This window comes from Alexandromys fortis, unplaced genomic scaffold (genome assembly GCF_014885135.2).
Source record: "Alexandromys fortis isolate MF-2015 unplaced genomic scaffold, M_Fortis_MF-2015_v1.1 scaffold_292, whole genome shotgun sequence".
In the NCBI taxonomy this organism is placed as follows: domain Eukaryota; kingdom Metazoa; phylum Chordata; class Mammalia; order Rodentia; family Cricetidae; genus Alexandromys; species Alexandromys fortis.
The window spans coordinates 446308-459375 of record NW_026068162.1 but is presented as its reverse complement, the minus strand read 5'-3'; the positions used below and the strand labels follow the sequence as shown (position 1 = coordinate 459375).

At 49.1% G+C, this 13068-nt stretch overlaps 1 protein-coding gene across 1 annotated transcript in view; it reads left to right on the top strand.

Moving 5' to 3' along the window:
* Positions 1-8878: 8878 nt before the first annotated feature.
* The window catches only part of Prok1 (prokineticin 1), a 5268-nt gene continuing 1078 nt past the window's right edge, over positions 8879-13068 (top strand). Inside the window, exons 1-2 of the mRNA XM_050127794.1 lie at positions 8879-8950; positions 11261-11386. Coding sequence (XP_049983751.1) covers positions 8879-8950; positions 11261-11386 — 198 coding nt within the window. The remainder of the gene's footprint in view (positions 8951-11260; positions 11387-13068) is intronic.

Here is a 13068-nt window from a genome sequence, read left to right as displayed (position 1 = left end):
AAGAGGGCATCAGATCTCACTACAGATGGTTGTGATTCACCATGTGGTTGCTGGCAATTGAACTCAGGACCTCTGGAAGGACAGCCTGTGCTCTTAACCTCTGAGCCATTTCTCGAGCCCGGCCCACACAGTTTAATTGAACTCAGCCACCTCACTTGGCTTCCTAGTATATATGGCAGGTTTCCTGCTAGATAGCAGAGTTGTTTGTGACAGAGATACTGCAGTCCTTCTGTGTGTTATATTAAAAGATGATCTGGATTAGACTAGAATAGGAAATAACAGAGCCCATTCCATGTGACAAGGCCAAATATTATTGCTGAGCCCTTTCTGGCAGTTTCTGTCAACATGTTCATGCTTATGGGCACTGGCTATAATTTATGATCAGTCATGGCCAACATAGTTGAAAATGGCTGAGCTCGAAGCACTCCCCATGGAAATGAGCTCCTTCTTAGGAAACTCAGTTGGGAAAGAGCTGGACCTGAGTTGGAATGTCAACAAAGAGTGCATTCTTCATGTTGGGAGTGGGTTCTTTCTGGACCCTCAGGAAAGAGCACAGAACATTTTTAGGTTGTCACATTTACTCTCTGTCTCCACTCCTGTTTTGGGTCTCTCTGGTGAGGAGGGGTTTACTACCTGAGCTTGCAGGTTGGGCCAGTGGGCAGGTTGCTCTCCTACAGCACAGAGATGCCTGGGCATCAAGTGGGCAGGAGTGGTATGCATGTGTTACAGAATTGCTCCAAGAGGGCTTTAAAAGGGCCACGGAGTTCAAGGAGGCCTTATTGGATGTGGCAGCAAAGAGTTGATGTAGATGTCAAGAGGCTGATGAAGGGTGATCAGCTAAGGTCCTAATACACCCCGCTGTAGAGCTGCTGTTGATGCAGACAGATGGGATCCTGACATGACATCACCCTGAGTTACTAAAGTGGATCCTAAATCCAGTGGCGGGGGCCCATGGAAGACAGCAGAGATAACAGAGGTGCTGCTGCAAAGTCCAGGAGCTACAGGACCTGATGAAGGCAAGGATGCATTCTCCCCTGGAGACTGGAGGAGGGTGGCCCTGCAGGCTACCTCAGTTTCAGACTTCCAGACTCTTGGCCTGTATAAGAGTAAATTTCTGGCTGGGGAGTAGTGGCGCACGCCTTTAATCCCAGCACTGTGGAGGCAGAGGCAGGTGGATCTGTGATTTCGATGCCAGCCTGGCCTACAAAGCAAGTTCCAGGACAGCCAGGGCTGTTACACAGAGAAACCCTGTCAAAAAAAAAATCAAAGGGTGGGAAAACATAAATTTCTATTGCTTAAGCCACTAGATTAATATGTCAAGCTGAGAAAACCAACACAGACACCCAAGGGTATCTGTCCTCATCCTCCCTTCCTTGCCTGCCGTCTAGGATGCTGTTAAACAAAAGACCAAGAAAACCAGGCCCTGGGCAGTGCCAGGACAGTAAAAGCCATTTCCTTTATAAGCTGTCTAAGAAGAAAGCCTCTCTGAAGGAGTTTGAATAGTCATTCCCCTCCCTCCCAGGAAGGGAGCTGGTTTCCATGATGTCCCACAGTAAGTCTCAGAAAATTAGCTATGGTTTCTGGCCCCCCAGCTTCTCTGATTAAGGGCAGAACAAAGGGATTAGAAGCCAGATCACATTTAACCAAGCTGCTAGAAGACACACAGGAATTATTTCTCTGTGTCTGTCTGCCTGCCTGTCTGCCTGACAGTTTTGGTTGTGCCCTGTCCTGGATGCAGAGAACAAGTTGGATCAACCCTGGTTGGACACAGGAGGCTCCCTGCAAGGAGGGAGAGCGATCCCTGTAGAACTCAACATCCCGAGTCTCGTGATGGTGGCCACTATGCAGCCGAGTGAGTCTTCTAGCTTCCCTCAAGCTGAGGAGACTAAACAAGGGATCTCGAAACCACTTCTGGCTGCAGCATTCTGAAGTTTGGAGAAGAGCCTGCTGTTATGGAAAATCAAGGGCCATAAGGGACTGACCACACATAACTCAGACCCAGGGACAGGCATAGTGACTCTTGGGGACATTCCGTTCACCCTCCCACTTACCCTTGCTTCCTGTGGCTCAAGTTCCAGCTATACCTAGAAAGAAGTAGGACCAGGTGAGACCGCTTCGGAGCGCTGACGGCTGGCCTCCCTCAGACAGCATTGAAAGTGGGAACTCTTTCCCAGTTGCTTCAGAAAAGAATGTCTTCCTCTTGCTCACCACACTTCCTGAATGTTCGCACGTTTCCTCTTTGGCCTCTAGTGTTAAACACCATCCTAATTGGCTGGGAGTCATTGCAGCTGGAGGAGGTTGAAGCTCCCTTATGGTCAACAAAACTTCTCAGCCATTGGTGAGATGAGAACTGGGATTTAACAAAGAGTGCTTTCCCCTGCTCCTGCTTACTACGTGTGTGCATAGACATGTTCATTAGTGCTCGCACACATGTAAGTATGCACACATGCACGGGAAGGCCACAGGTCAATTACTCTTTCCCATATTTTTGGGGGGAGGAGGTCTCTCACTGACCCGCTGGAGCTTGCCAGTTTGGCTAGGTTAGCCTCAGGGGCCCTCCTGTTTGTGCCTCCCCAGTTCTAGGGTTACAGGTGTGCACTGAGCCCATTTTCTTTTTCCATTGGTGCAGGGGATCGGATCTCAGGTGTTGTTGTTTATGGGGCAAATTCTTTATCTACTAAGCCGTTTCTCTGGCCCCCAACACTGCTTTAAACATTATTTGTGCTTATTTTTTGTGTGTATATACGTGTCTACACATGTGCATATGTGTATGTGCACAGACACACACATAGAGGATGCATGCTGAGGTCAGAAAACAACTTTTGAGAAGTTGGTTCTCTCTTTCTATTGTGAATTCCAGAGATCAAACTCAGATCCTTAGGCTGTGTGGAAAATGTCTTCTCTCACTGAGCCACCTTTCAGGCTCTTCAACACTATTTTCAGATAAGGTCAAATTCACTGGTCAGGGCGTGTCTGTGTAGAGTGGTGACTCAGTGGTTAAGAGCACTTGCTGCTCTTGCAGAGGGCCTGGGTTTGATTTCTAACACCCGCAAGGCAGTAAACTCCAGTTTCAGGGGTCAAGGGGGATCTGACAGCTTCTTCTGGCCTCCATGGGTACTCCACACATGTGATGCATAGACATGTATGCAGGAAAAACACCTACACACTTGAAATTAAAATTAAACTGGGCTTGGTGGCTCATACCTCACTTGGGAGGCAGAGTCAGGCAGATTTCTGTGAGTTTGAGGTCAGCTTGGTCTATATAGTGAGTTCCAGGACAGTCAGGGCTATATAGAGAGACTTTGTCTTTAAAAAAAAAAAGAATCAATTTAATTTTAAAAATTCACAGTTTATAATGAAATAAAGACATATCCTTTGAAAATTACCATCTAGTCAACTACCGTGTCCAAACACTGTCGGGGAGCAATGATTGACGTTTAGAGAGAAAAGATGACTTGCCTATATTCACACCCCTAGTAAGTGACTGGACCAAGACAGAAACTTGGTGTTTAGCCCCTGGCCAGGATCAGGTGGAAACCAGGATGCGGAAAGATCAGGGATGTTAGCATCAGTCCAGTGAGTTTCTGGAGCAGCTTTGTCTTGTTGAAAAGTGAATATTACATGGAAAGACAGATAAAGTCGGAAGGAGAGATAGACCAGGAGGTAATTCAAATCTGGGACTCTGCTCAAGATCTGGGCTTGACATTGAGGTCAATGAGGAATCCTTGAAGTGACTCCAGGATCTAAAAGCAGATTTCCAGGCTTCTAGGACGATGGATGGCAGAGGAGTTAGACTGAAGGGGCGGTCCAGTTGGGGAAATGGAAGAGACAGCAGCAGTGAGGAAGGGAAGAGGCTGTGGAGTTCACTCGATGAGCTCAACGACATCCAGGGATCCGGGAAGTTCACAGGTTCGGTTGCCCAGAGTACTGTGGGACCACTCAATTAACAGAGAGGGCATGACCGTGTGTGAACACGATTTGCATTTGTCTGAGAGCTTCGTCTGCTCACTGTAGGCAGCTGTGAGTGTGCAGAAGTTAGGGCTGAGAATACCCCACAGTTCCACGGTATACTGGAGGGCCTGCCCCGGGAACAGAGCAACACGTAGGGAGAGGCTCTTGGCATGGGTGTCCACAGAGGATCTGGCTTTAGAAGGTGTGGTCCTCACTGGCAACTATGTGGTGTGGTCTGGGCTTTGTCTTGAACACGGGGCTCCATCCTGTTTCCCAAGACACCCAGCAATTCAATGAGCTTCTTAACAACCTCATTAAAATTTCTTTTCCATTTAAACCAGCCAGGCTGTATTCCGTTGTTTACAATTATGAGCCATGAGAATGAGTTTAGAAGGGTGGATGTAAAGAGATGCCGGGGGGGTGGGGGAGACAGGGCTTTGTCAGGGGTGTTAGAGAGGAACCAGCATGCAGTGATATCCAAGCGGCCATTGGCCAAGTGGGCTGGGAGTGCAGACTTGAGATCATCAATACTTCGGGGGCTGTGAAGTGCACTGGGATGGGTTTGCAACCTCAGGAAAGTCACTAAGGGTGGGAAGAAACATGGGAGACTTCAGAGAACACGTGAGGAGGGCATAGGTGTCCATGCCGAGAGACACAAAAGGACACATGCTGAGGGAAGAGGTATTGGAGGGGGCACTTTAGACATTAGCCTGGTGAAGGTTGAGAGAAGCAGCTTCCTCGAGCGATGGGGACAGGAGTGGGACTGGCCTGGGCCCAGAAGAGGGCACGAGAAGCCCACCCTTTCTATAAACTCACTGAGCAGAGATCTCAGGAAGAGGTGCCAGGGACAGGAGAACAGCCTGGGTTCATCCGTGGGTTCCCAGGAGGAGTTGCACAGTCTGGGTCAGGTGTAGATAACCAGGTTTATCCAGGCTTGTCCAGGTTGCCAGGTTTCTCATTTGTAGGTAGTTGATGTTCTCTGACGCTACTGGAATTCTGTCTCCTCTTTACACGTTTTAGTTATATAATCCAAAAAGTCTTAGTTGTTTGAAACCCAGGAGGTTGTGGGGTGAAAGTTATGTGTGTGGGGAGTCAAACTCTTAGGACTAAAGGGCACTTGGTCCTGAGTTTTAAAAATCTAAGGAGTCCTAAAGACAAGGTGGTATAGGATCATGAGACGTACAACAAGACCAGGACAGCTAAATCCGCAAGGAAATCCTGTCTCAAAAAAAAAAAAAAAAAAAAAAAGAACTTGTCAGAACTGGTCTAGATGCTTTGTTCTAAAATATATCACAGCCACCTCCTAACTGATAGCAACAGCGATACATTGTAAGCCATTTATACAAGCTAGGCCAGAGTTCAGGCTGAAGAAGCAAGGGCGTTAATGAAGGACCCCTTGTGTTTGTAAAGCAGCGACCATGACCTCAAGACTATCTCAGGAGCCTAAACCAGGTCAGGGTTTACACTTGTCAAACCTGTCCTGAAACACGATTAATAAACATCCAGAGACAGAAATTGGGGTTCAACCTGAAGGTCAGAAAAACAAAACAGCCAGCCACTGGCTCTTACCTCTACCTCAGTCCAAAATGGTGATTCTGCCTCCTCCAGCAATCTCAGAATGAGATTGTGTCTGAGAGCTCTCTCCCCCATCTTATATTCCTCTCTAGGCTGGGACTAAAGGTGTGCACCACTGAGATTAGAGGCATGCACCACCTGGTTTCTGTGGCAACTAGTGTGCTAGGGGGATTAAAGTTATGTGTTACCACTGCCTAGTCTGTATGGCTGACCAGGGGGGCTGTTTTTACTTTTTGATCTTCAGGCAAGCTTTATTTACTAAAATACAAATAAAATGCCCCCACACTCTCCTCAGACACACACACACACACACACACACACACACACACACATCCTCCCTCCCTCCCACCTGCCTTCCTCTGTTTCCGCAATCTGCACATATACCCTCTATTTCACACAAACCCTCTACTGCATGCTACCTGCTCCCCACCAGCCTCTATCATGTCTGCAGATGCGTAGAAATTTGCTAAGGGTTTGCCCAATGCACCTCCTCTGCCAGCTCTCTTGTTATAAGGGAACCCATATTTTTAGCGCTGTCCATCACCTCCCCCACCCCCTCCCACTTGCTTCTCACTTCACTCCACCTCCATCTCCTCACCTTGGAGTCCTCCAGGTGCCCAGCCGAGTTCCGCCACTCACCTTTTCACTCCACATCTGTCAGCCACATCGTAGCCCTGATTGCGATAAGAGGGTTACCCTCAGCACATCTGATGCCCTGCCCTGCAGTTTCAGGGTCCGACATGGGGGAGGGCCACAGAGAGTGCTTGGTTAATTGAGTTTCTGAGGAAAGAAGCAATGTCACGTCTTGCTAAAGCTCCCAGGGTCTCTTCTGAGAGTTCTACCAAGTCACAAGCCGTCCCTCAAGCCTCATGCTTCAAGCAGTCTCTTCTTCAAGCCCTGCCACCCAAGGGGAAGAGCACACTTTCAGTCAGTGCCACAGAGTTCCCTGTGACAGTTTCCTCATGGTAATTGTGCCTTCTGGGAAGGAACTAGGGGAGTTGGTGAGAACTGGAGGGCCTCAGAAAACTGGGTCTTGGGGGCTGGAGAGGTGGCTCAGTGGTTAAGATCCCTGACTGCTCTTCCAAAGGTCCGGAGTTCAATTCCCAGCACCCACATGGTGGCTCACAACCATCTGTAATGAGATTTGGTGCCCTCTTCTGGCCTGCAAGCAGATATGCAGGCAAAACACTGTATACATAATAAATAAATAAATCTTTAAAAAAAAAAGAAAAAAAAAAAGAAAACTGGGTCTCCAAGGATTAGCAGTATCCTCAAGTTTGTGATACTAGCAAGTAATCAGGTTCAAAGTTGGTGTGTTTGCCTGGGGCAGTGCTGGTGACCAGCCATGGTGTCCAGGCCCACTGGGATTCTTTTCTCACTGGTCATGGATGCCGGCTGACATTTCTGTGTGAGAATCCTATTTCCACAAGATGCTTTGAGAAAATGACATTGTGGATGAATGGACCACAGATGGTGTTTTTCCACTTAATGTTTCCTATGCCAACATGAAGGGCTCTGGAAAATTCTGCAGAAAGAAACTCGTTAGGTAGGTGTATTCAGTGTTCCCCAAGTGTCTGACCATGGAAAACAATTGTCTATGTAATACCCATAGACTGAGTACCTTGTCTCTGAAATCCTTGAGATCTGCGGTGTCCTAGGTTTGAGGGTCACCTTCCCAATTCGGGATATTTACATATACCCAATGGTACATCTTGGATGGGGCATAAGTCTAAACTTGAATTCTGTCTGTGTCACGAGCACCTTATCCACATAGCCTAAAGTCAAGTTTCAGTATTTTAAGTGACTTCTTGTGCATGCAGCAAGGCTCCACTGTGTAGAATTCTCCACATGCCACATTGTGTCAGGAAGTCCTCCATCTTGGAGATGTCTAGATTTTAGAGCTTTGGGTTAGGTATGCTCGCCCTGTATTACCATACTAGAAAGCACACCTTGGAAAAAAATAGCTTTGATTATTGTACAGAGAAGATGGATGGTCCAACAAAGGATCCAACCGTGTCTCTCTGGTCTGTCAGTAGGTCGGGACCAGGGGCTTCCCTTCAGAGAGGACGGCTATGCTCAGAGTCACCTTCCCATCCACCTGCCATCTGAGACCACTGTGTGTTTGCTCACGGATAAGGCTACTCTCATGCTCCCCCATGCTACAGGAAGAACACCAACATGGCTTCTTTCGGCCACAGCCTAGCCCAAGTTCACGTCTCTATAGGATACTGTCAGGGTGGAGCCTGTGTGCTTCCTTATCTTCTGTTCTTGGTTCCTGTACCAGGGATGTTTGTTGCTTGTATGAGTTAACCTTTCCACCGCTGATGGAAGCAACTGAAAGGAAGGCGGTTTTATTTTGGCTCACAGTGTGGGTGCGCAGCCCATGATGAAAGGGAGATCACAGAGGCAGGAGCACTAGGTGGTAGGTGACAAAGCACAGGGAGGTGAAAACTGGTGAAAACCAGTGCTCAACTGGTTTTGTCATTGGTCTGAGTCTGTAGCTCATGGAACGGTCCTCACAACCATGGTGGATCTACCCTCCTTGATTTCCTTTTTCTGGAACAGTCCTCAGGGACATACCCAGAGGTGCGTTTCCATAGTGATTCTGAACCCAATCAATTAGACAGCGAAGACTTACCAGCCCTCAGGTATTTGTCTACAGCCCGTTAGAGAGCAGACCTGCCTGTGTATCGTGAGGAGGAGTAACATCGTGGATGTATTTTTTCCTTGCTGTGTTCTGTCTCCACTTTGGGAATTTTAACCTTTTAGAGGTCAGGAAGAGATGCCTCCTCAAACTCCGTCTTCTCAGCCACCTCTGTGCTGAATCCAGAAGAAATGCCGACTCAAAGCTTGACCGTTTGAGTGTAAGAGCATAAACACTCCTGTAGGCTGCATGGCTCAGTGTGGGTGAGAGGAAATCAACTCTGCAAATCTCTTAATTCATTACTAAAGCCATTCCCCTGACCCAAGCAGCGAAGAATGATGCAGAGACAGAAATGGATAGCAAGTGAATTGCATTCAACTGTCGGAAGCGTGGTGCTCCCGGAAGAGTTAGAGCAACTGTCAAAGTCCCCCGATGTGTCCATTTTTATCAGTTCTGACGGTGATGCGATGTCGTTAGAGAATCAGGTCTCATCTTTGCTTCTGAGCTCATCTGAATAATGCAAGCGAGGGGAGGGAAGAGCGGGATGAGGCATCCAGAGGCAGCCCTGGACCCGACTGTATAAATTTGAAAGAGGTAAGGGCGGGACAGCCTGGCCTTCTCAGCTTGCCCAGTACAAGGCAGGGTGGAAGGAGGTGAGAGGCATCGGAGTGAGCCTTCACTCGGAGTTTGTCTTCACCCCAGCTGATCATGAGAGGTACCGTGCAAGTGTTCCTCGTGTTCCTTCTAGCAACTGTGTCCCACTGTGCGGTGATCACAGGGGTAAGTTTCTAGTCTCTTCCATAGGCTTGGGTTGGGGGCCGAGATCAGGGTTCTGCACGGACTGTGAACTGAGAACCAGGAAGGCACTGCTGCTCCAATTCAAAGCAATGGGATTTGGAGGTGGTCAGTGCCTGGGAGTGGGGATACATATAATCTTCAGATGGGTCAGACTTCACTCTGATAGACAGAGTGGGGTTTTGAGAAGTTGTATTTAAATATAAGATTGTTTTAAGTACGTTGGGAGGGCACTGGGATTTTGACATTGAGTCTTTAGTACAATGAAGATTCTTTGGAGCGTGCCGTAGGAAGTTCTTTTACAAGGTGGATTCATTCCCCCTTCCAAGTCCCACATGTCTTGTGTACACCTTGGCTTTAATCTACGTCTGGCCCTCTTGCCCATGTTATTCCAGAGCGTGCTGGTGAGGCTCAGGGCAGAAGCGCAGAGTCCTGCATCAGGTCTACTTTTGCTGTTAGGAAAAGTATGCCAAACACCCTTTATCCTTTAGTGGGTCCCTAGGGCAAGATGGGTGCCACCAACACCTCCTTTCACCCTTTAGTGGGTCCCCAGGGGAAGATGCAGAGAGGTCTAAGGGAGGTGGGGTACCCCTTAATAAAGAGCACAACGAGAGGAGGGTCGAGTTAGTCCAGCGCAGTGAATGAATGGGGGTGAATTAATGGCCAGATGAGCACTTGGTCAGAACAGTGTTGAGGGGAAGGATTCTGGGAGTGCTCAGCTCCCCCTATTTCCCAAGTCCCTTTGATGTCCCTCTTCTGCCTCCCAGAAAGACACCAGGTCCTTGAAAAAGTTTTTACGACCCAACAAACATCTCCGCCCATGCAATAATCCAAATCAGACCAAATCCAACCAAATTAGAAAAAGCCCAGGTTTAATGGATGCCAGTGTTCCCGGGTGGCCCCCCATGGATGGAGACAGGAAGGAAGACCGGATAAACCATGGGGAGGGGAAAGGAAGACTGGGAAGACCATGCGTTCGTTCTCTGGGTGGCAGTTTAAGTAGCCTGTGGGAATGGTCTTGAGCCTCTCTGGGGAGGGGTCACCCCTTGGTGGGCTTTCTTGGAGGTGGAGTTTGGACTGCAGCAACTCTCAGGGCAAGGGGCTTGGGATGGAAAGTTTCACCCAAACATTTCAGACTCCTTGGATATAGGGGCGCTCAAGGGCTGGGGTGAAGCCTGGATCCAAACATTCCAGACTCTTTGGGTATAAGGATGTTAGGGGCTTAGGTGACGCTTTCAACCAAACAGTCCTGATCTCTCCACACTCCCTTGCACCTTAGATGATGACAATCCAGGCTGTAGGTTCCAACCTCCCAGAGTGCCATGCCTGCCACCTGTCAGGAGAGAAGAGTCCGGGAGGGACCTACTTCCCTCACCATCAGTGCTCAGGGTGCTGGCTTAGGTGTGAGCCGTGCCCCCGTGCCCCTGCTGGGTTAGAGAGTAACTGCTGGTGACTGCCACCTGTACCTTCTCTGGTGGCATCCTGACCTCCTCACCTGGAAAAATCTGGAGCTTTGGGCTCCTGTCATGGCCCACGCTGGCAGCCTGAAGGTGTTCTGTGGCTTCCTACTGGAGAAAACGAAACTCAGCTTCCAACTTCAACTCTGAAGCCACTTGACCTCTGTGCCCTGTGGCCAGGTTGGCTATTTCTCCATTAGGCCCTACTTGCTTTCTTGACTCTGGCTCTGGGGTAAAGTGTGTTTGTTTGACATTTCCTTATATAGGCATTAACCAAGCAGCCCAAATCAGAAGGATCTGTGTCAGGAGCCCAGAGAGGCCAGCAGAGAAACATTGGGGGAGATACCTGTCCACCAGGCTCCTGTGGGTTAGGTGGTGGGAGATGGGCAGAGAGGCAACTGATAATGCCTTCTGGAGGACAAAGATTCTCCCCCGAGATAACTCAACAATGGTCATTCAGGGCTTTGGACCAACAAGGATTCCCTCCCCTCCCCTCTCCTCCCCTCCCCTCTCCTCCCCTCCCCTCTTCTCCCCTTCCCAGGGAGTTCTAATTCAGTCATTTGTGCTGCTGTTGACTGATATTCGAAAAGCCAGTCTTTTAACAGGCCTTTTCGGGGGTGGGGACTGCCTTGCCTCTGAGTTGGGCTGGTTCCCCAGGTTGAGGTCGGGTACTTTGCTAAGACCAAGTGTCCTGCCAAGCAGTGGTGTTTCAGCCGTGAGTCCTGTTAATCCTGGGCTCTTAGTCACTTCCTCCAGACCCTGCCAAAGATGGCTTAGCATTCCTTTTCCTTTTTCCCTTGGGTGGCACTAACTGGCTGGCCCTCTCTCTCTCCCGTAGGCCTGTGAACGAGATGTCCAGTGTGGAGCAGGCACCTGCTGTGCTATCAGCCTGTGGCTGCGGGGGCTGCGGTTGTGCACCCCACTGGGTCGGGAAGGAGAGGAATGCCACCCAGGAAGCCACAAGGTACTCTGCTGGCACTGAGTGGGCATGCGTGTGAACGAGTAAGGGCATGCGTGTGAACGAGCATGGTCATGCGTGTGAAGGGGCATTGGCAAGCAGGCAGGGATCTTGGAGCCTGGATCCAGCTTAGACCAGGGAGTCTGTGGCTTCTGATGATGCTATGCAGAAGACTAATATTGTGCCCTTCCTAGTGGATGCAGCCTGACCCAAGGAAGGAAAGCAGACAGCCCTGGGGTTGCCGCTCCAGGCAGCAGCCTTACCTAGGCCTGTAGATACTGTTTGGACACTGTTTTGGTGACATTGTCCACTTGCACCCTTCTAGACAGGCTGGAGACAGTTATGGTTTGACCTTTAAAGCATTCCTGGGTTTTCATTAGCAAGCTGAGGAACTACAGCAGATCATGTGACTTGCTCAAGGAGCCGTCCTGAGACAGCTGGGACTAGAATGGAGTTTTCTGAAGTCAACCAGAGTCCTAGGCTGCTGGTAAAGGGTACAGCGTCCTTGTTTTTGTGGGATGGTGACACCAATCGCACAGGCTGCTAGCCCTTCAGGCCGGCCACCCTTAGCTGTTGTGTTTAATGGGAGCAGGATAGTTAACCCTGAAGAGATAGATTTCAAAAGATTCTCAAATACCCTTTGCTTTTTGGAACAGAATCCAAGAACATAAAATGGCCTCCTATAAGGGGTTGAGGCTAGAGCCCCTGAGGGCACAGAGCAGCCAAGAGGCTCTTGGCTTTGGGAGGGTGCAAATTGTAGCCTCTGGAGGGTGGGGCCACTAAAAGGGTAGCAGTGCTGGACCTACAGCCACACCCAGTTCCCCTTAGCAGTCTTTCGGGGTCTGTGACTCGTCTGTACATGCTCCAGTGCTCCTCTGGAGTCGGGGATCTTCCAGCCCCTCTTCCAATTTCCCTCAAGGCCACTGATTTGTCCTTAACCACCTCAGGCTCAGGAAGCTGAAAGCTGAACGGCTCTGCCACCCTCATTGCCTCGGGCTATGAAAGATGGCTCAGAATGATTCACGCTCCTGATAAAGACATCAGCATTAACCAAAAACAAATGCCGAGCACTTCCTACAGGCCGTTTGTCCTCAGTAAGTTTTCAATAAGTAAATGGTCTTAGTCTTTTTATAGCTATATAGTCAGATAGGAGCTATTAACCCATTTTATAGATTATAAAATCAAAGCACAGCCAGGGTAAATAGGTAGTCAGTTGTCACAAATATGGTAAACAGAAGGTCTGGGATTTGAACCCAGGTAGTCTGGACCAAGCCTCCTTATCACTCTATTTAAAACCCTCTGGGGGCTGGTGAGTTGATTCAGGAGGTAAAAGCACTTGCTATGAAAATGCGGTGCTGGAGTTTGATTCCTGGAGCATATATAAAGGTGGAAGGACACAACAGACTTCCCAAGTTGTCCTCCGATCTCCACAGGCATGCTCTCCCTCACACATATAACACAGGTATAAACAAATATCCTTTCAAATACCGAGGGAACCTTGGGTGTCCAGCGGTGCTCTTTGATGTGAGCCACTGGATAGAGAGGGTGTTTGTCCCTTCACAGCTATCTGTAGGCCCTGTCCTCAGAGCTGAGGACGCCAGGGGGTAAGCAGAGAGATTCAGTTACCAGAGCTGTGAGAGTGTTTGCAATCGTGTGTGTGTGTGTGTGTGTGTGTGTGTGTGTGTGTG